Source organism: Ammospiza nelsoni, chromosome 5, assembly GCF_027579445.1.
Source record: "Ammospiza nelsoni isolate bAmmNel1 chromosome 5, bAmmNel1.pri, whole genome shotgun sequence".
NCBI lineage: Eukaryota > Metazoa > Chordata > Aves > Passeriformes > Passerellidae > Ammospiza > Ammospiza nelsoni.
Genome location: NC_080637.1, coordinates 1,259,198 through 1,280,858, shown reverse-complemented (window position 1 = coordinate 1,280,858; position 21,661 = coordinate 1,259,198). Strand labels below are relative to the sequence as shown.

General features: G+C 42.1%; 1 protein-coding gene across 1 annotated transcript in view; it reads left to right on the top strand.

Annotated features, from left to right (window-relative positions):
• Positions 1–8,055: 8,055 nt before the first annotated feature.
• COPG2 (COPI coat complex subunit gamma 2) overlaps positions 8,056–21,661 on the top strand; it is a 28,556-nt gene continuing 14,950 nt past the window's right edge. The window contains exons 1-11 of the mRNA XM_059472010.1: positions 8,056–8,136; positions 10,712–10,764; positions 12,492–12,572; positions 12,854–12,925; positions 14,041–14,120; positions 14,896–14,971; positions 16,150–16,242; positions 16,750–16,836; positions 17,987–18,144; positions 20,588–20,721; positions 21,332–21,399. Coding sequence (XP_059327993.1) covers positions 8,100–8,136; positions 10,712–10,764; positions 12,492–12,572; positions 12,854–12,925; positions 14,041–14,120; positions 14,896–14,971; positions 16,150–16,242; positions 16,750–16,836; positions 17,987–18,144; positions 20,588–20,721; positions 21,332–21,399 — 939 coding nt within the window. The 5' untranslated portion in view covers positions 8,056–8,099. The remainder of the gene's footprint in view (positions 8,137–10,711; positions 10,765–12,491; positions 12,573–12,853; positions 12,926–14,040; positions 14,121–14,895; positions 14,972–16,149; positions 16,243–16,749; positions 16,837–17,986; positions 18,145–20,587; positions 20,722–21,331; positions 21,400–21,661) is intronic.

The window sequence follows — 21,661 nt, the reverse complement described above, 5'->3', positions numbered from 1 at the left end:
CCACCCCACATCCAAGCTCATGTGTTGGAGGTTGTTTTCAAGGGCTTTGAACATCTGAGAAGCAATTTTTGGGCTGGGTTGTCACCACTGTCTCGTCACCACCACCATCAGTGGAATTGGCAAAACCAGGTTTTAATATAAATTTCATCAAATTATGGAAAAGTTTGGGTGGGAAGGGATCTTAAAATCATCTTTTCCCATCCCCCAGCCATGGCAGGGACACCTCCCCCTGTCCCAGGTGCTCCAGCTCCAGTGTCCAACCCTGGCCATTGCAGGGATCAGGGGCAGCCCCAGCTGCTCTGGCAATGCCAGCCCAGGCAGGAATTCCTCATTGCCAAGATGCCACCCATGGCTGCCCTCTGGCAGTGGGAGCCATTCCCTGTGTGCTGTCCCTGCAGGCCTTGTCCCCAGTCCCTCTGCAGCTCTGCTGGAGCCCCTGCAGGCCCTGCAATGTGCTGGGAGCTCTCCCTGGAGCCTTCCCTGCTCCAGGGGAACATTCCCAGCTCTCCCTGGATCCCTCCCTGCTCCAGGTGAGCACCCCCAGCTCTCCCAGCCTTTCCTCCCAGCTGCTCCATCCCTCTGATCACCCTGGTGGCCTCCTCTGGATTCTCTCCAACATTCCATGTCCCTGGCTCAGTCCATTCTATTTTTTATCACATGGATGAAATGAGCTCCAGGTCAGGATCAAATCAGAATTATTAATATGGGGACGGGCTGGAGAGGGTGCAAAAGGATGAGGGCACAAAAGGTTTGAGCAGCACTTAATCATTGACTATTTGAACATTTACATGGATAGGGTTTGCTCCAATTACAGCAGCCATTTAATTAACCAGATCCCTGGTTAACACCAGGCCCTCTGCACCAGCCCTTCAGCCTGGAGAAGGCTCCAGGGAGAGCTCCCAGCACATTTCAGGGCCTGCAGGGGCTCCAGCAGAGCTGCAGAGGGACTGGGGACAAGGCCTGCAGGGACAGCACACAGGGAATGGCTCCCACTGCCAGAGGGCAGCCATGGGTGGCATCTTGGCAATGAGGAATTCCTGCCTGGGCTGGCATTGCCACAGCAGCTGGGGCTGCCCCTGATCCCTGCAGTGGCCAGGGTTGGACACTGGGGCTGGAGCAGCCTGGGACAGTGGGAGGTGTCCCTGCCATGGCAGGGGTGGCACTGGGTGATCCTTGGGATCCTTTCCAAGCCATTCTCAGATTCCATGATTTCCCATAAGTCATCAGGAAGTTTCCACCCTGGGACAACTCAAGCTGGGAATTACTGGAAGATTTTGTTTTCAAAGCTCTGCTAACAATGGTACATTTCCACTTGGGATGATTCCAGGCCGTGTCACTCCAACCTTGAGGGAATGAGGATTATCCCTTGTTCCTCACCTTGCTCAGGCAGCTGGGGCTCTTGGTATGGACAGTTCTCCCACGTTTTCCACGCATGAGTTCCTGGGGGGTTCAAGGGATGCTTCCCTGTCCAGCTGGTTTGGTGAAGGGACACTTCAGCATCCAGGTGGGAATTCCTGAGGCCCCCCAGCAGCTCCAGGGAAGGGAAGCTGGAGGATGCAGCAGCACAGGTGGAAGGGTTGAGGAGTTCCAGGTTTCTCCTTGCATGCAGCTCATGGAAGGGTTTTGTGTTCTTGGATGTTTCTCTTGAACTGGAGATTCCTGGGTAAAAAAAGCTGGATTTTAAGTCAGGACTAGAGATTAGTGTCCAAAGCAAGACAAACTCCTAGTTTTAAAGCACCAGGGATGAGGATCCATCTCCTTCCAGGACAAAAGTATTCCTTTGCATTCTTATTCCAGAAACAGAAACCAAAACTCTGCCTCAAGGAGCAGAATGGTCCAAACACCAGTTATTAATCAGCTTTTGTTTACCTGGGAGGATTTAAGCAGGATTTACCTAATTTCTTATCAGCTCTCACAGATTCCTGCACTGAGTACCGAAAACATGCTCAGGATGTGAGTTCATTCTCCAAGGAATATTTGGGACTGTGATTCGTCCCTGATAATTCAATGTGCTCAGAGAAAATGGTCCCAGGAAATGGTCTGTGTTTGGCAGCCTGGGCTGGTTTCCCATCAGGTTAATTACTTTCATTTTAATTACCTCCTTTTAATCCAGCAAGGAGCAGTTGCTGGGCCCAGATTCTGTCCCGAGGCAGCGCTGCCCATTGTGCTTGGAGACACCTGGAAAAGTCAAAATATTGCCCTGGGAATGAAGAGAAAGGAAAAAATTCCGGTGGTAACATTTTGTGCCATGGGAATTATGATTTTTTTTTTTTTTTTAATGAGAGAAGGAGAAGGAGAAGGAGAAAAGGAAGGAGAAAAGGAAGGAGAATGAGGAGGAGAAGGTGAAAAGGAAGATGGAGAAGGAGAAAAGGACAGAAGAGGAGAAAAGGAAGGAAAATGAGAAAAAGAAGGTGAAAATGAAAGAGAATGAGGAGGAGAAGGTGAAAAGGAAGAAGGAGAAGGAGGAGGAGAAGGAGAAAAGGAAGGAGAAGGTGGAAAGGGAGAAGGAGAAATGAAAGAGAAGGAGAAGGAGAAAAGCAAGGAGAATGAGGAGATGGTGAAAAGGAATAAGAAGGAGAAGGAGAAGGAGAAGGAGAAGGAGAAGGAGAAGGAGAAGATCCAGTGCTAAGCTTTGCAAGGTCATTCTCTCATAAAAGCTAAAATACACCACGTGTAACACTTGCTGCAGTTTTACAACAAACATTTCCTGTTTTGGCTGGGATTTGGCAGAATTGGTAAAAACGAGGTGTCTGTGCTGCATTTGTGACCTCGGGCTAGAGAGATTCCAGCCTTCCCAAGGGAAATCTCTCCCTGCCGGAGTGTCGGGAGTGTGACGCTCCAGGAATGCAGCGGGAGCAGCAGGGTGGGTGGCTGGGCTCGGCTCAGGGGATCTCCGGGGGGGTTTTCTGGATTTCACCTCGGTTTCCCTGTGAGGGAAAGCACCCGTGAAACCACCGGGTTATTTTGAGCTTGCTTCAGGTCTCAACTTCTGGTCTGGGAACTTTCAATTCTCAGAAGCGAGGCTGTTTTTGAGAAGCAGCCTTTGCCCAAACAGAATGAACAGATTTTGGTCCCAGGTTTTATTTAATCCAACTCAATTATTTGATGCTGTTCTAGGAGGGAAGAGCACTGACAAAACAGGTTGTGAAAATTCCAGCTGGAGGCTTGGACACATCCCCTTTTCCCTGAAATAACATTCCCAGAGGGTTTCTCCTGCAACAAAAAGAATTCATACATTGTTTTGTTCTCTGAGGGTGAGAAGGAAGAGGGAAGATTTGTATGGACCCTTGCACCTTCACTTTCTAGGAATAAATAAATAAATGTCCATCACATGGGGTTTGTTTCCTTTTCCCCTTCTTTTTAAACTTTATCTTTAAAGTCAATAATTATCAAATTCCACTTGGCTCTGCTATCAACAGCTGTGAATTCTGATAGCTTGGGATTCTTGAATATAAGCCTGTGTTAAATCACTGGAAAAACTTGTACGGAAACCCAAATATTCCCCTTGGAATTAAAGCTGGGATGTTCTCCTTGACCTCTACAAGCACTTGAAGGAGATGATGTGTTAAAGAGGAAGAAAAACTGCTGGAAAAACTTGCCTGTGACATTTGCTGAGGGATTTGCTTTGGAACAATTCCTCTTCCTGCAGGTGGCTGAGATTACAAACCCTCGAGTTTCAGTGGAAACCCCAGAGCTGGGAGCGTGGCAGGAACAGGCTGGGAAGCACCCACAGCATCCCTGTGGGTGGTTGTGTTTCCCTCCTCATCCTGGGAGGATAAATCCTGGGATAAATATCCTGGATGTGGGACAAAAAATATCCCACTATTATATTATATTATATTATATTATATTATATTATATTATATTACATTACATTACATTACAGCATTATATAATATTATATATTATATTCTATATTGTGATGTGTAATATATCTAATGTTATACACATATAATAGATAACATATTTAATATATGATACTATATAATAAAATATAATTTATAATATATGAAAAATATTAAAAACATAAAATAATTTAATATATTAAGTATGTTAAATATATTGATATATTTAATATATATTAAATGTACTTAATATGGAATACATTTTATATATTATAACAATACCTGTTATAAGTGTTATATATATAATGCAATGCAATGCAAAGCAATGCAATGCAATGCAATGCTATAATATAATATAATATAATATAATATAATATAATTTATATCTAATATCTAAAATATATATAATTAATATATAATATTAATATTATAATATAAACACTAATATATTATATAGAATTAATATATTATGTAAAATATATGTTATATATTATATAAAACATAACATATTAAATAAAATAAAAATATTATATATTTAAAATAATAGATAATATATTACATAATGTGTATTGTATGTTATATATAATATATAATATATAATATATAATATATAATATATAATATATTATATATTATATATTATATATTATATATTATATATATTGCACATAACATATTATATAACATATAACATATAAAATAAAATATTATATATATTTTAAAAATAATATATTATATATTATATATCACAGGTGTCCAGTTTGCCCTGAACTTCCCTGTCCCTGGGGTTTGGAATGCAGCACACAACTCCCATTTGGAAAAACAAGGGAAAAGCAGGGCAGCTTTTAGATGGAAATTCCCAAATCCCTCAGGTCACTCCATAAAATCCAATCTGAGCTCTGGCAGCCCTGCCAGTCTTCATTCCCAGTGGGATGGGAATCACTTCTGTAAACTGGAGACCCCAAAAATGCTGAAGAGAGGGAATGGGAAGGGAAACCAGAAATGGGAATGGGGAAGGGAAACCAGAAATTTGAAATAATCCCTGACATTTTAATGTTGATTTCTTTCCTCAGTTTGAGGGGGAAAGGCACTGAATGAACCCATTCATCACTCCAGTCTCTTTATCTGGAGACCATGGAGTTTATCTGCATTTATTTACCAGGGGGTTATTCAGGAGAAAATAATTCTGTCAGGAGTAGGATGTGTTTCCACTTGAGCAGGATGTGGCAGGAAAGGTCACCCCACTCCTGATGTCCTGCCCAGAATTGTTGTCTGGGCTGTTAAACCTGGCTCAGCAGCACAGGAAAGAACCAGAATTAAGTTTAAGAACTCATAAATTACCCCAGCAGTTTTCACAACTCCCTGGATGGTGGATTACAAGCAAGAGAAGTCAGGAAAATGGGATGAAATTCAGAAGTTTTTCATTGTCAAGTTCCTAAAATACCATGAAAAATCCAGCTTTGGAAAGAAAATTTTAAAATGGGCTCATGGCTTTGTGCTCCAGCCTGTCCAAGTCACTGCTGCTGGATTTAACAGGATACAGGCAGGGACAACGGTTAAAATAACGTATGATAAATGATAAATGATATATAACACACTATATATAATATATAATATATAATATATAATATATAATATATAATATATAATATATAATATATAATATATAATATATAATATATTATATATAATATATTATATATAATATAGCATATAGCATATAGCATATAGCATATATATTATATCATATCATATATCATCATATCATATCATATCATATCATTTATATAATATATCATATATATTATATGTTATATGTTATATGTTATATATTATATGTTATGTATTATATATTATATATTATTATGTATTATATATTATACTATATTATATATATATAGTATATAGTATATAGTATATAGTATATAGTATATAGTATATAGTATATACTATATACTATATACTATATACTATATACTATATACTATATACTATATATATCTCACTTTTTATTTTAGGAAATAAACCCATCCTCTACCCCCCTTGTTTCAGAAGCCCATTTGCTGCTGGTGTTTTGAGGAGTAAAACAAAATCCTTCCCTTACAACCCCTGCTCCAAGCCAAAAGCACTGGAATTTTTACCCACACAGGGCAGTTCATTGTCCCATTGCAGCTTTAGCCCAGGCAGTCCCACCCTGCTTGTTTTTCTCTCTCCAGCCCACGGGGTTTGTGCTCCTGGGCTGAGATTTGGGGCATTTGTCCTTGGTGCCCAGCTGGAGCAGGAATTGTTTTGTCTCCCTGCTCTGTGCACACTGCTCACCATCCCTGAATGTGAACCCAGCCCCACACACTAAAGCAGCACAGAATGGGAAAAATAGAAAAGCCAAACCCTGAGGCATCACTTCCCCTCTTTATTTAATCTAAATATCTACTAATAATAGATAGATATTATATACCTAATAATAGGGATTTAATAACAGATAGTATCAAACAATAGAAAACAACTATCAATAGGAACATGTGCTAATAAACATCTAACAGCAAATAAATATCCAACAGGAAATAAATATCTATCACCAAATAAATTGCTAATAACAGTAAATATCCCAATTCCTCATATTTTAGGGAAAACTTAGTCCCATTCCCAGCACTGCCCGTGTCCCCAAGTGCCACATCCCCAGGGTGTTTAATCCCTCTGGGAATGGGCACAAATTTTCCCAACAAAGAATTTTCCCAACATCCAACCTAAACCTGCCCTGGCATGACTTTAGGCAGTTTTTTCTAAAGGGGCTCAAAGGCTTGATGTGTTAAAAGAGTTATGTGTGAGTTATACATGAGTTACACATACATTACATGGGAATTACTTGGGAATTACATGGAAATTACTTGGGAACTACTTAGGAATTACATGTGGGTTCCTTGCAAGTTACAGATGAGTTACATGGGAATTATTTTGTATTTACATGTGAGTTACTTCTGAGTTACACATGAGTTACATGGGAATGAATTGGGAATTGCATGGGAATTACATAGGAATTACATGGGAATTACATGTCAATTCCTTGTGAGTTATACATGAGTTACAAGGGAATTTCTTGGGAATTACATGGGAATTATATGTCGGTTCCTTGCAAGTTACATATGAGGTACATGGGAATTATATGGGAATTACTTGGGAGATTATTGGGATTTTTTTTTTTTTTTGGCAAAGGGCTCAAATGTTTGTTTTATATGGAGAGTTAGGTGAGAATTACTAGTGAATTCCTTGCAAGCTGCACAAGTTACACGGGAATTAATTGGGAATTACGTGGGATGTACATGTGAGTTCCTTGCAAATTACATGGGAGTTACTTGAGGGATTAATGGGAATCTTTTTTCAATTTTTGCCAAACGCTCAAATAGTTGTTTAGTCTAGAAAGTTATTTGAGAGTTACTTGTGAGTTCCTTGAGAATGACACAAGTTACATGGGAATTAATTGGGAATTACATGTGAGTTCCTTGTGAGTTACACATGAGTTACATGGGGACATTAATGAGAATCCTTTTTTTGCCAATGGGCTGCTATGGTTGTTTAGTCTGGATAGTAACCTGAGAGTTACTTGTGAGTTCCCTGTGAGTTACACACGAGTTACATGGAAGTTACTTGGCAGATTAATGGCAATCCTTTATTTTGCCAGTGGGTTCAATGGTTTCTTTGCCTTGAGAGTTAACTTTGTTAACTTGTTAACACATGAGTTACATGAGAGTTTTGTTGGTTTTTTTTTTTTTGCCAAGGGGTTCAATGTGTGGTTTGTCACGGGAGTTAAATGTGAGTTACATAAGAGTTACGCAGGAGTTGCTTCACTCACCCCAGCTGTTGCCAAAGGCCCCAGAGGGTTGGATTGCCACGTGTATTCCACGTGAATTCGATGCCAATTCCATGTGAATTCCACGTAAATTCCTTGTGAACTCCACAGGAGTCTCCGTTTCTTGGCCAGGAGCGCAGATTATTTATTTAGCTATTTATTTATCTCTCTGTCGGCCAGCGGAACCTCACTCCCCTCAAAAAATAACGACGCGGCTCCTTTAAGACGCGCTCTCACTCTGGCCCCGCCCCTCAGCGCGCGGGCGGGGGCGCGGCTTGGCGAGACGGAAAGCCCCGGGACTGATTGACAGCGCCGATGCCCAATCAGATGCCAGAGAGCCGGACGGGGGCGGGGCTTCCGGCGGGGCTGCTGAGGCGGCGGCTCTCGGAGCGAGCGGGAGCGGGGCCGCCATGATCAAGAAGTTCGATAAAAAGGACGAGGAGTCCGGTACGGGGGGGTTGGCGGCGAGGGGAGCTGTGCTGGGGCCGGGAGGGGGCTGAGGAGACGGCGGGGGTTGGGGTGAACGCGGGGTGGAGGTGCGGGAGGTGCTGAGGTGCGGGAGGTGCTGAGGTGCGGGAGGTGCTGAGGTGCGGGAGGTGCTGAGGTGAGGGAGGTGCTGAGGTGAGGGGGGTGCTGAGGTGAGGAGGGTGCTGAGGGAGATGCTGAGGTGAGGGAGATGCCGAGGGAGGTGCTGAGGTGAGGGAGATGCTGAGCTGAGGAAGGTGCTGAGGTGAGGAAGGAACGTGCTGAGGTGAGGGAGATGCTGAGTTCAGGGAGGTGCTGAGCTGAGGAAGGTACTGAGGTGAGGGAGATGCTGAGGTGAGGAAGGTGCTGAGGTGAGGAAGGTGCTGAGGTGAGGAAGGTGCTGAGGTGAGGAAGGTGCTGAGGTGAGGGAGGTGCTGAGTTCAGGGAGGTGCTGAGGGAGATGCTGAGGTGAGGGAGATGCTGAGGTGAGGAAGATGCTGAGGTGAGGAAGGTGCTGAGGTGAGGAAGGTGCTGAGATGAGGGAAATGCTGAGGTGAGGAAGGTGCTGAGCTGAGGGAAATGCTGAGGTGAGGAAGGTGCTGAGCTGAGGAAGGTGCTGAGCTGAGTAAGGTGCTGAGCTGAGGGAGATGCTGAGTTCAGGAAGGTGCTGAGTTCAGGGAGGTGCTGAGCTGAGGAAGGTGCTGAGCTGAGGAAGGTGCTGAGGTGAGGGAGATGCTGAGCTGAGGAAGGTGCTGAGGGAGATGCTGAGCTGAGGAAGGTGCTGAGGGAGAGGCTGGGGTGAGGAAGGTGCTGAGGTGAGGAAGGAAGGTGCTGAGCTGAGGAAGGTGCTGAGCTGAGGAAGGTGCTGAGGGAGATGCTGAGCTGAGGAAGGTGCTGAGTTCAGGGAGGTGGTGAGGTGAGGGAGATGCTGAGCTGAGGAAGGTGCTGAGGTGAGGGAGGGAGATGCTGTGCTGAGAGATACTGAGCTGAGGGAGCTGGTGAGAGGTGCTGAGGTGAGTGGGATGCTGAGGGGGGTTTGGGGGTCAGGGAGGTGCTGAGGTGACACAGAATTCCCAGAGCAGCGTGGCTGCGTCCCTGCAAGTGCCCCAGGCCAGGCTGGAGCGGGCTGGGCTAGTGGAAATGTCCCTGCTGGTGGCAGCAGGTGGAAGTGAATGATCCTGAAATCTCCTTGCAGCCCAGGCCGTGCTGCCGGGGTCTCTCATCTCTGCAGCTCAGGGCAATTTGTGTTTCAGCTGTAGGGACTGACCGACGAAGGATTTCTCCCCTCTGGTGACAAATCTAAAGGAACTGGGGTCTGTTTGCTCTCCCTTTTTAGAGAGGGTTTTATCCCTGTCTCTGCTCAGTGCAGATGTTTCACCCCTAAAAAAAAAAAAAAAAACAGAGAATTGATGACATGTATTTATATAATAAACCCTCTAGGATAGAATAAACCCTCTATATTTCTATAACAAACCCTATGTAATAGCCCTAGCCCTGCAATGCCCAAGGCCAGGCTGGGCAGGGCTTGCAGCACCCTGCTGTTGGTTTGGGGTTTTTTTCCTATTTTTGTTAAAATTGAGATTGAAGTGTTAGAGATAGAATTCTGTGTTTAGGTTTAGATGTTTGTTATTTTTTATTTCTGTTATAAGTTGTGACTTTTACAGTATTTAATTAAAAGTTATAAAATAGTGATTTTTTTAATGTAAGGCTTATAAAGGCTAAATTATTTAATTGAGAAATTAAATTTCAATTATTTTTACTTTTAATGTAATACATAATTATTTGAAATTTGTAACATGGACTTTTTTTAATTACAAAACATTATTTAAACTTAGGAAGAAGAAGGTAAAGACCAAGTATTAGTTACTGTTCTAAAATTTTTATTTTTGTTTTATATATATTATATATAATTTAAATAGTTATGTATTATATCACAATTTATATTATATTATATATTATATATATTATATATATTATATTATATATAATATATTATATATATAATATATTATATATATTATATATTATATATTATATATTATATATTATATAATATATATAGAATAGAATAGAATATATATTAATATATATTATAATATATTATAGCATATGACATAATATAAAATAAAATATATATAATAGATATAATGATATATAATAATATATATAATATAATAAAAACAAGTGGATTAGGAAATTATATATTTATAATGAAATTAAGAAAGTGGGAAAAGGAAATAGTTTTATGTAAAGGCCATCTATGTATTAAGAAATATTAAAAATATTTGGTATATGAAAGGTAATAAAAGGTATTAAAGGTGTTTGAAATAGCAAACCATTTTCTTCCTCTCAAGTTTTGGGTTTTTTTACCTTTATTCTTTCTGTAACTCTGAATTTACCACTTTAGGAAGCGGATTCAAAGCTGCTGGCCACCATCAGGTATTCCCAGAGGAGTGGCACTGGTTTGGGGTGGTTGTGTTGAGTTTGGGCTGCTCTGTGTGCTCAGCTGGGCTGTGAGGAATTCACTTCCACGGCTCAGAGGTTTCTGTTTCCCCAGGCAGTGGCTCCAACCCTTTCCAGCATCTGGAGAAGAGCGCTGTGCTCCAGGAGGTAGGGACGGTCCCAGGGTAATTCTGGAATTCCTGCTTGCTCGTGGGGAAATGTGCATGGCCAAATTCACAGAACTCATTGGAACCACACGAAATGTGCATGGCCAAATTCACAGAACTCATTGAAACCACACGAAATGTGCATGGCCAAATTCACAGAACTCATTGGAACCACACGAAATGTGCATGGCCAAATTCACAGAACTCATTGAAACCACACGAAATGTGCATGGCCAAATTCACAGAACTCATTGGAACCACACGAAATGTGCATGGCCAAATTCACAGAACTCATTGGAACCACACGAAATGTGCATGGCCAAATTCACAGAACTCATTGGAACCACACGAAATGTGCATGGCCAAATTCACAGAACTCATTGGAACCACACGAAATGTGCATGGCCAAATTCACAGAACTCATTGGAACCACACAAAGTGTCAGTAAATTATTTTATCTGCAGTTAACGAGGGGTTTTTAGGGTAATTAGGTGACTCGTGGCTTCTGCCTCCCACATGGGCGTGTGGCATCTCAGGGGGCTCTTCCTGAAGAAAAAATGTTGTATTTTCAGGCATTTTTGCCACTTCCAGATGGCAAATTGAGTTGTTTGTGCTTTGTTCAGATTGCTGCAAACGAAAGATACAAGAACCTATTCTCATATTTACACAGACTCATATTTAATACAAATAAAAATTACAAGCTGCTTGGCTGGAAACAGATTCATTGAATTTTGAACACATTCTCTGAGCCTCATATTTAATACAAATTAAAACTACAAGCTGCTTGGCTGGAAACAGATTCATTGAATTTTGAACACGTTCTCTGAGCCTCACATTTAATAAAAATAAAAATTACAAGCTGCTCTGTTGAAAACCAATTCACTGAATTTTGAACACATTATTTGAGACTCATTTAATACAAATTAAAACTACAAGCTGCTTGGCTGGAAACAGATTTGCTTAATTTTGAACACATTTTCTGAGCCTCTATTTAATACAAATAAAAATTACATATTGCCCAGCTGGAAACAGATTCACTGAATTTTGAACACGTTCTCTAAGACACATATAATACAAATAAAAATTACAAGTTGCTCTGTTGGAAACAGATTCATTGAATTTTGAACACATTTTCTGAGACTCATATTTAATAGAAATAAAAATTATATGTTGTCCAGCTGGAAACAGATTCACTGAATTTTGAACACATTTTCTGAGACTCATATTTAATAGAAATAAAAATTACATGTTGCCCAGCTGGAAACAGATTCTTTTAATTTTCAACGCATTCTCTAAGACACATATAATACAAATAAAAATTACAAGCTGCTTGGCTGGAAACAGATTCATTGAATTTTGAACACGTTCTCTGAGCCTCACATTTAATAAAAATAAAAATTACAAGCTGCTCTGTTGAAAACCAATTCACTGAATTTTGAACACATTATTTGAGACTCATTTAATACAAATTAAAACTACAAACTACTTGGCTGGAAACAGATTCACTGAATTTTGAACACGTTTTCTGAGCCTCTGTTTAATACAAATAAAAATTACATATTGCCCAGCTGGAAACAGATTCACTGAATTTTGAACACGTTCTCTAAGACACATATAATACAAATAAAATTACAAGCTCCTATGCTGGAAACAGATTAATTTAATTTGATGTTAAAGAGAAGTAATCATTGTTGGGACCTGTTCAAGCAGAATCTGTTTCATCCCCAGGCACGGCTCTTCAATGAGACCCCCATAAACCCACGGAGATGCCTCCACATCCTTACCAAGATCCTGTACCTGCTGAACCAGGTAACTGTCAGGATTTCTCTCCATCCAGAATGAATTTGAATAATATTTTAGTGGGAAATATTTAACATTTTTAGTGGGAAAGATGTTTTCCACAGGGAAAACTCTTTGGGAAACTTCCATCTCTGTGGAGGGCATTTAGAGCAGAGAATTGTGGATTCCCTGGGAAGGACAGGATGGTTTCTTTCAGGAGAAAATCTCCAAGGAGAGATTCCTGCTGTGTGGGAGGGCATTAGAAAAGGAGCTGGGTTTTAATTCCTGCTTTTCCTCTCTGCTGGTTTCAGGGTGAGCACTTTGGGACCACGGAAGCCACGGAAGCTTTTTTTGCCATGACCAGATTGTTTCAGTCCAACGATGTAAGAACCTGGGTTTTGCCTCTCCCTGCTCTGCCTGGGCTTGCAGGAGCTGCCAGCGCTGGGCTTCGGGGTGTGGGAGGCAGCGCTGCACAGGAGGAGCTCTGCTGTGGGGATCAAGGGCTGGGTAGCACCATGTGGTTGTTGTGTGGGCTCTGGGTGAATGGAGCTCTGCTGTGGGGATCAAGGGCTGGGTAGCACCATGTGGTTGTTGTGTGGGCTCTGGGTGAATGGAGCTCTGCTGTGGGGATCAAGGGCTGGGTAGCACCATGTGGTTGTTGTGTGGGCTCTGGGTGAATGAATTACTGCTGTAAGAGCGGGGCTGTGACAAAGCCTGGCTTCACAAAGCAGTGCCACTTGTGCAAATCTCCATCTGCGTAATGGGAAATGGAATTCCAAAAGTGCCTGCAGATCAGCACATGGATCAGCCTCGAGCTCATTGAGGCAAGGGATGAGAGCACCCTAAAAACCATAGAATGGTTTGGGAATTGAGTTTGGGAATTCAGCTTTGGGCTCAGCAGAGTGTGAAGTCCTCCTGTGATCTCTTCTGCAGTGTATTCCATGGGATGGGGCTCATTAACTTTAATTAGAAAGGGTTTTGTCCAAGGAAGGTGTAGCTGTTCAAAGATGTCACAACATTTTTGGGAGTGCAGTGTGTTTAAAGTGTTTCTCATATCCACATTTAAAAAGTAAATGTGGATATTTTTTAAAATATAAAGTTAATTGTTTTCAAAGACTTGATGTCAACACTTCACATGTGTTTCCTTTTTTTTACAATAACAAAATTATTTTCAAAGCTTTTAACTGATGATTGTGAGGCTTCTGAGTACAGATATGCTGCATCACTTCTTTGATAATTATAATGAATTTTTGTATCCGTTCTTATCATTTTACCAAACATTGATGTCTTCCTCTTCTGATTAGTTTGATGTCAGGGAGTTTGGCTCTTATCCAGGGGTCAAATGTAGTTCTGCACTTTTAACTTTGAGTTGAAAACAATGTGTTTTGTTTAAAAGCTTCTTTTTCTTTCAAAGTGAAATATTTAATTTTTTTCTTCATTTATCTTTTAAAACCTCTAATTACCTTTGAGTTTAATCTTTTTCTTCCCATTTCCACAGCAAACCCTCAGAAGAATGTGTTACCTGACAATCAAAGAGATGGCCAATATCTCTGAGGATGTCATCATTGTCACCAGCAGGTGGGACCCCCTCCAGAACCCGGGAAAAGGATTTTTACACCTCTGGAAAAGGGGCTGCAGCTCCCTGGCTGTGGTTGAGCTGCTACAGTTGAGGTTTTATAGGGATACAGCAGTTCTGTGATACACCTCTGGTTGTTATTTTGTTTCCTCTCTCTGGCAGAATTCAGTTTATCAAGTGGCTGTTACTTTGTTTTCCTGTGGTTTGCGGTGTTGGGGTTTTTAATTCCTGTTTTGTCAGAGTTTAGGCTGGGACTTTGCAGTCAGGGCAATTAAAGAAAAGCAGAGCAAAGCCCAGTTCATTCTGAACTCTTAATTTTTTAAGAGTGAACTCTTAATTTTTTAACTGCAAAAATAGACATTGCAGCTGTTGCAAGAGCAAAAATTGCATCTGTTGTTGGATTGCTGAACAGCTTTAGAAATATAGAAAATAAGCCAAAGTGAACTTTGCTCAGTATTTCTAAATGAAAATTCCATGTGGAGCAAGCAGCAGCACCAAGAAACAGAATGAGCTTAGCAAAGCAGGCCATGGCACAGCAATTCAATGGGTTGTGCATTTATTTTGATGTTGATAAATGTCAAATGAAGCTGATTATGAGCAGGCTGTTCCTCAGCAGAGGCAGAGCAGCTGGGTGGGGTGGATGTCACACAGTCCCTGTGGGATTGGGCTGATCAGGAGGTGCTAACAGGGCAGAGCAGCCCGGTGGGGTGGATGTCACACAGTCCCTGTGGGATTGGGGTGATCAGGAGGTGCTAACGGGGTGTTTGGTGCTTTCAGTCTCACCAAAGACATGACAGGCAAGGAGGATGTCTATCGAGGCCCGGCCATCCGAGCTCTGTGCAGGATCACTGATGTGAGTACAGGCACTGGGGGGAGCTGATGGGGGCTTTGGAATCCCAAAACTGCCCCCTCGATCCCAAAACTGCCCCCTCGATCCCAAAACTGCCCTCTTGTAGGGTGAATTTACAGCAGTGCTGGGGCTGCTGCTTTATGGGGGCTGCTCAGTGCCATTTCCAGCACCTCTGGGACACTGCAGCACTGGAATGTGCAGCTGGAATGTTTGGAGTTCCAGTTTTTATCTGGGATTACTGCACTCAGTGCCTGTGCAATTTCCAGAAGAAATGTGGTGCTGGAGCACTGGGAATGTGCAGCTGGAAGATTTGGAAGTTTCAGTTTCTGTCTGAAATTGCTGCTCTCAGATCTCTGTGCAGTCTCCAGGAGCATTGTGGGGCCGGAGCACTGGGAATGTGCAGCTGGAAGGTTTGGAAGCTCCAGTTTCCATCTGAGATTGGTCTTCTTGATGCCCAGTGCAATTTCCAGGAGCTCTGTGACATTGGGGCACTGGGAATGTGCAGCTGGAAGGTTTGGAAGCTCCAGTTTTTATCTGGGTCTGCTTTGCTTGATGCCCTCTGCAGTTTCCAAGAGAAATGTGGTGCTGGAGCACTGGAATGTGCAGCTGGAAAATGTGGAAGTTTCAGTTTCTGATCTGAGATTGCTCCACTCAATGCCCTGTGCAATTTCCAGGAGAAATGTGGGGCTGGAGCACTGGAATGTGCAGCTGGAAGGGTTTGGAAGCTCCAGTTTTTATCTGGGATTGCTCTGTGCAATTTCCAGGAGAAATGTGGGGCTGGAGCACTGGAATGTGCAGCTGCAATGTTTGGAAGCTCCAGTTTCTCTCTGGGCTTGCTCTGATCTATGCCCTGTGCACTGGAAATGTGCAGGTAGAAAATCTGGAAGTTTCAGATTGCTGCACTCAGTTCTCTGTGCAATTTCCAGGAAAATGTGGTGCTGGAGCACTGGAATGTGCAGCTGGAAGATTTTGGAAGCTCCAGTTTTTACCTGGGATTGCTCTGCTGTGACTTTGTCCCTGACCCATCAGGACCAAGCAGCTCAAACCCACGTCTACCTTGCAGAATTAACTCCAGATTTTTGCTGAGGGTCCTTTGAATGTGAATTTTTGCTTTCTGCTGCTTTTATCCCCTTCCTCCACAGCACCCACACTTCCCCTTTCCCTGTTTCCCTGTTTTCCAGGGTACAATGCTGCAGGCCATTGAGAGGTACATGAAACAGGCCATTGTGGACAAGGTCCCTGGTGTGTCCAGCTCTGCACTCGTGTCTTCCTTGGTAAGGTTTTTGTCAATCTGGTGTTTTGGCAGGCTGGGAAGCTGAGTCTGCTGTTCTTGTTTTGATTTTTTTTTCTCTGAGATGTTTCTTCATCTCACTGGAAAATAAGAAAAACCCACTTTCCTTCCTCTCCTCCAATTCTTTTCTTACATTTGAGTACATCAATCATAATAATTTCTAGTGCCAAATGCTCAGGTTTCTGCAGCCTGTGTAAAACATGAGTTTATCTGGGGAGGGGCCATGAAATCTCCTGCTGAAACTGCAGTTCAGGATTATTTCTGCTAATAGACACCAGCAGGGCAGGGGGAAGGAATCCACTCTGATTTCCTCTCCCTTTTTGAGGAGAAAAGGCTGGGAAAGACCTCATGAGTGAATATTTTAATTCATGGAAGTGGAGCATGGTAATTTGGGACTGGGATGGAGGGAAATCCACAGTTTACAGGGGTGTAGGATAAAGAGTGGCTGTGAAACTGCTGTGAACTTGTCTCCAATCCCAATTCTTTGCAGCACATGATGAAGATCAGCTATGATGTGGTCAAAAGGTGGATCAATGAAGCTCAGGAAGCAGCTTCCAGTGACAACATCATGGTCCAGGTGTGTTTGAGGGTGGCTGTCCCTAAAAACGCTGCGGGGGCTTAGTGGCATTCTGGAGTTCTGAAGAAAACTTGAGAAAAAAAATCTTCTTCTTTAGTCTTTTGAAAGCAAGAATTGGGATTTTTGGGAAATAACTTGACAGTTTTAAAAAATTAATTAAATTTCCCATGATGCCAGGACAAGATTGTTAATTAAGAGCTGGCTCTGGAGTTCTCTTCCCTTTTTACCCTAAATTTCTGGAATGCCTGTCCCACAGTGGTTTTTACAGAAGGGATTTGAATCTGAGTGCTCAAAAAGTGGGAAATTATCTCACTGCCTTCAAATGAGCATCTCTTGGCCTTCAGAAAATTTACCAGATGCAAAAGATGAGCCAAAATATCCACAAGAGCAAAATTTTTGCACAGACATTCCAGACATCAGTGGAAATGGGATTATTCTGATGATGTTCAGAATATGGGATTATTCTGATGATGTTCAGAATATGGGATTATTCTGATGGTGTTCAGAATATGGGATTATTCTGATGATGTTCAGAATATGGGATTATTCTGAATGTTCAGAATATGGGATTATTCTGATGGTGTTCAGAATATGGGATTATTCTGATGGTGTTCAGAATATGGGATTATTCAGACTCATGATCACAGAGATTCTGTAAAATCAGCTTTGTTCTTGCCTGCTTAGCAGCTTCATTAAGCCTTGCAGTAAATCAATTGTATGGGAGGAAAAAAAAACCCAAAATAACTTGGCAAGGAACTGGACATGTCCCTTTGTGCTTCCATCAAAAAGGCCTCAAGGATTTTTGTGAGGCCAGCTGTCTTTTCAAGGCTTTGGGATGTCCTGAATGTGGAGTTCATAGAAATGCAGGAATTACTGTGCAAATGTGAAACCTTTGAAGTTATGACATTCAATGGGGAAAAAAAAAAGGAAATAAATTAACATTGTGGCTCTTTGGATCTTCAGGAATAGTTGAGAGTGGACAGAAAGGGCAAGGAAACGTTGCAGATCTTTGCAACTTGTCAGGAATCTCAGCTCAGTTGAGGTTAGAAGGTATTTGTGCAGGAAAGGACAATAATTACCCCACTGTTGGATGTTTTGACGTGGATTTTGCAGCTGCACTCAGTCCTGCCCTCTGTTTCCCATCCCATAGTATCATGCTTTGGGGCTGCTCTATCACCTTAGGAAAAACGACCGCCTGGCTGTGTCCAAGATGCTGAACAAATTCACCAAATCTGGCCTGAAATCCCAGTTTGCCTACTGCATGCTGATCAGGATTGCCAGCAAACTCCTCAGGGAGTCTGAGGAGGGGTAAGTGAGAGGCAGGGTTGAAATCACAGAAATTCATGAAGGGTTGGAAACTGCTGTGGGTTTTTAGTGTTTCTGGAAATCTCCACAGAGGCTGAAATGTGGTGCTGAGATAATGCAGGGACTTATCTTTAAAGGGGTTTGCCAGCCTAAAAGAGCCTGGAATTGTTGTGTTTGTAGCCATGAAAGGCTGGAATAACCCTTTGAATCCAAGACTAAAAGATCCTGGGATTGTTGTCTTTGTAGCCTTGAAAGCCTTGGACTTGATCTTAAGGAGTTTCTCCAGCCTGAAATCCGGGGATTCTTCTTTTATAGCCACGAAAGTCTTGGACACAATCTTAAAGGGGATTTTCCAACCTAAAAGATCCTGGGATTGTTGTGTTTGTAGCCATAAAGACTTGGGCTTGATCTTAAAAGGTTTTTCCAGCCTGAAATCCTGGGATTGCTGTATTTGTAGCCATAAAGGCTTGGATTCAATCTTAAATGGGTTTTTCCAGCCTAAAAGGTCCTGGGATTGTTGCATTTGTAGCCATAAAGACTTGGACTTGATCTTAAAAGGTTTTTCCAGCCTGAAATCCTGGGATTCTTCTTTTGTATCCATGGAAGTTTTGGACTTGATCTTAAATGGGTTTTTCCAGCCTAAAAGTTCCTGGGATTGTTGTTTGTAGCTATGAAAGTGCTGGATTCAAAGGGTTTTTCTAGCATAAAAAATCTTGGGATTATTGCATTTGTAGCCATAAAGACTTGGACTTGATCTTAAAGGGTTTTTCCAGCCTAAAGTCCTGGGATTCTTCTTTTGTAACCATTAAAGTTTTGGACTTGATCTTAAATGGGTTTTTCCAACATAAAAAGTCTTGGGATTGTTGTATTTGTACCCATGAAAGGCTGGAAAAACCCTTTGAATCCAAGACTAAAAGATCCTGGGATTGGTGTGTTTGTAGCCACAAATGTCTTGGATTCAATCTTAAAGGGATTTTCCCATCCTCTACCCCTGGGATTGTTGTGTTTGTAGCCATGAAAGGTTGGAAAAACCCTTTGAATCCAAGACTAAAAGATCCTGGGATTGTTGCATTTGTAGCCATAAAGACTTGGACTCGATCTTAAAGGGTTTTTCCAGCCTAAAAGATCCTGGGACTGTTGTGTTTGTAACCATGAATGCCTTGGACTTGATCTTAAGGGATTTTTCCAGCCTGAAATCCTGGGATTCTTTTTTGTAGCCATGAAAGTTTTTTGACTTGATCTTAAATGGGTTTTTCCATCCTAAAAGATCCTTTAATTGTTGTATTTATAGGCATGAAAGTCTTGGATTCAAAGGGTTTTTCCAGCATAAAAGATCTTGGGATTGTTGTATTTGTAGCCATGAAAGGCTGGAAAAACTCTTTGAATCCAAGACTGAAAGATCCTGGGATTGTTGTGTTTGTGGCCTTGAAAGTCTTGGACTTGATTTTAAGGGGGTTTTCCAGCCTAAAATCTTGGGATTCTTTTTTGCAGCCATGAAAGTTTTGGACTTGATCTTAAATGGGTTTTTCCAACCTAAAAGATCCTGGGATTGTTGTGTTTGTGGCCATGAAAGTCTTGGATTCTAAGAATTTTTCCAACATAAAAGATCTTGGGATTGTTGTGTGTGTAGCCATAAAGGCTTGGACTCAATCTGAAAGGCATTTTCCCAGCCTAAAATCATGGGATTCTTCTTTTGTAACAATTAAAGTCTTGGACTCAAATGGATTTTTCCAACCTAAGAGATCCTGGGATTGTGTTTATAGGCCTGAAAGTCTTGTACTCAAATGGATTTTTCCAGCCTTAAATCCTGGGATTGTTGTGTTTGTAACCATGAATACCTTGGACTTTATCTTAAAGGGAATTTCCCAACCTAAAATCCTGGGGTTGTTGTGTTTGTAGCCACAAATGTCTTGGATTCAAAGAGTTTTTCCAATGTAAGAGATCCTGAAATTTTTGTGTTTGTGGCCTTGAAAGTCTTGAACTTGATCTTAAATGGGTTTTCCAGCCTGAAAGGTCCTGGGATTGTTGTGTTTGTGGCCATAAAAGCCTTGGATTCAAAGGGTTTTTCCAGCGTAAAAGATCCTGGGATTGTTGTATGTGTAGCCATAAAGGCTTGGACTCAATCTTAAAGGCATTTTTCCAACCTGAAAGATATTTTGATTGTTGTGTTTGTGGCCATGAAAGCCTTGGATTCAAAGGGTTTTTCCAGCATAAAAGATCCTGGGATTGTTGTGTTTGTAGTCATGAAAGTCTTAGACTTGATCTTAAAGGGACTTTTCCATCCTAAAATCCTGGGATTGGTGTGTTTGTAGCCACAAATATCTTGGATTCAAAGGGTTTTCACATAAAATATCCTGGGATTGTTGTGTTTGTGGCCATGAAAGTCTTGCACTCAATCTTAAATGGGTTTTTCCATCCTAAACCCCTGGGATTGCTGTGTTTGTAGGCACGAGAGTCCCCTGTTTGACTTCATTGAGAGCTGCCTGAGGAACAAGCACGAGATGGTGATTTATGAGGCTGCCTCTGCCATCATCCACCTGCCCAACTGCACTGCCAGGGAGCTGGCACCTGCTGTGTCAGGTGGGTCACAGCCCTTGTACCCCTGAAACAGCTGAAATAAAGACATTCAGAGAAAATCCAGCAGAATTATAATACCCAAACCCTGATTCTCTGGTAATTTGGGGTTAAAAGTCCTTTATTGCCAAGTTAAAGGGCTTTTGGATGAGATCCCTTTTCCATCCAGAGGTGTAGATAAATGGGATTAGAGGTGATGCTTGTCTTTATCCAGCTGCAGGAATTTGGGATGGGAGGGAATCATGGTTGGGGTTGGAATGGACCTTAAAGATCATCCAGTGCCACGACAGGGACACCTCCCCTGTCCCAGTGTGCTCCAAGCCCTGTCCAACCCAGCCTTGGACATTTCCAGGCATGGAACAGCCACAGATTGTCTGGGAAAACTCTCCTGCAGCTGGAATATAGAACTGGAATGTGGAGACACCCGAGCCACCCCTGTCATTGGCAGTGGGATAAAACACAGGAGTTTTTCTAACCTGTGTGCTAAATTATGCATGGAGTGCATGAATATTTAGCAGTGTGTAGTTGGAGATATATTAGACATTCTACTCTATTTCCTTTCTTTGAAAGAAGCCAAATCTTGTTTTTTTGGTTGTTTGTTTCTTTTCTTTCCCAGTGTTGCAGCTTTTCTGCAGCTCTCCCAAGCCTGTCCTGCGCTACGCAGCCGTGAGGACCCTCAATAAAGTGAGTGCTCCAAAACCTCCCAAGAGCTTCGTTCTGTGAGCTCAGGGCCAGCCAGCAGGGCCTAATGATGGCTGTGCTACATCAGGCAGAGCAGCTGCCCTTGGCGTGACTTTATTTGGAATTATTCCGTGCTGAGACTTGGGAAAAGCCAATCTGGCTTTTCTGTGCCAGCTCTCCTGCTGGGACAGAAATCCTTCCTGCATTCAGGCTGTGCTTGCTCATTTTGGGACCACAGGGATAGAGCAAGCTGTAGTTTGATAAT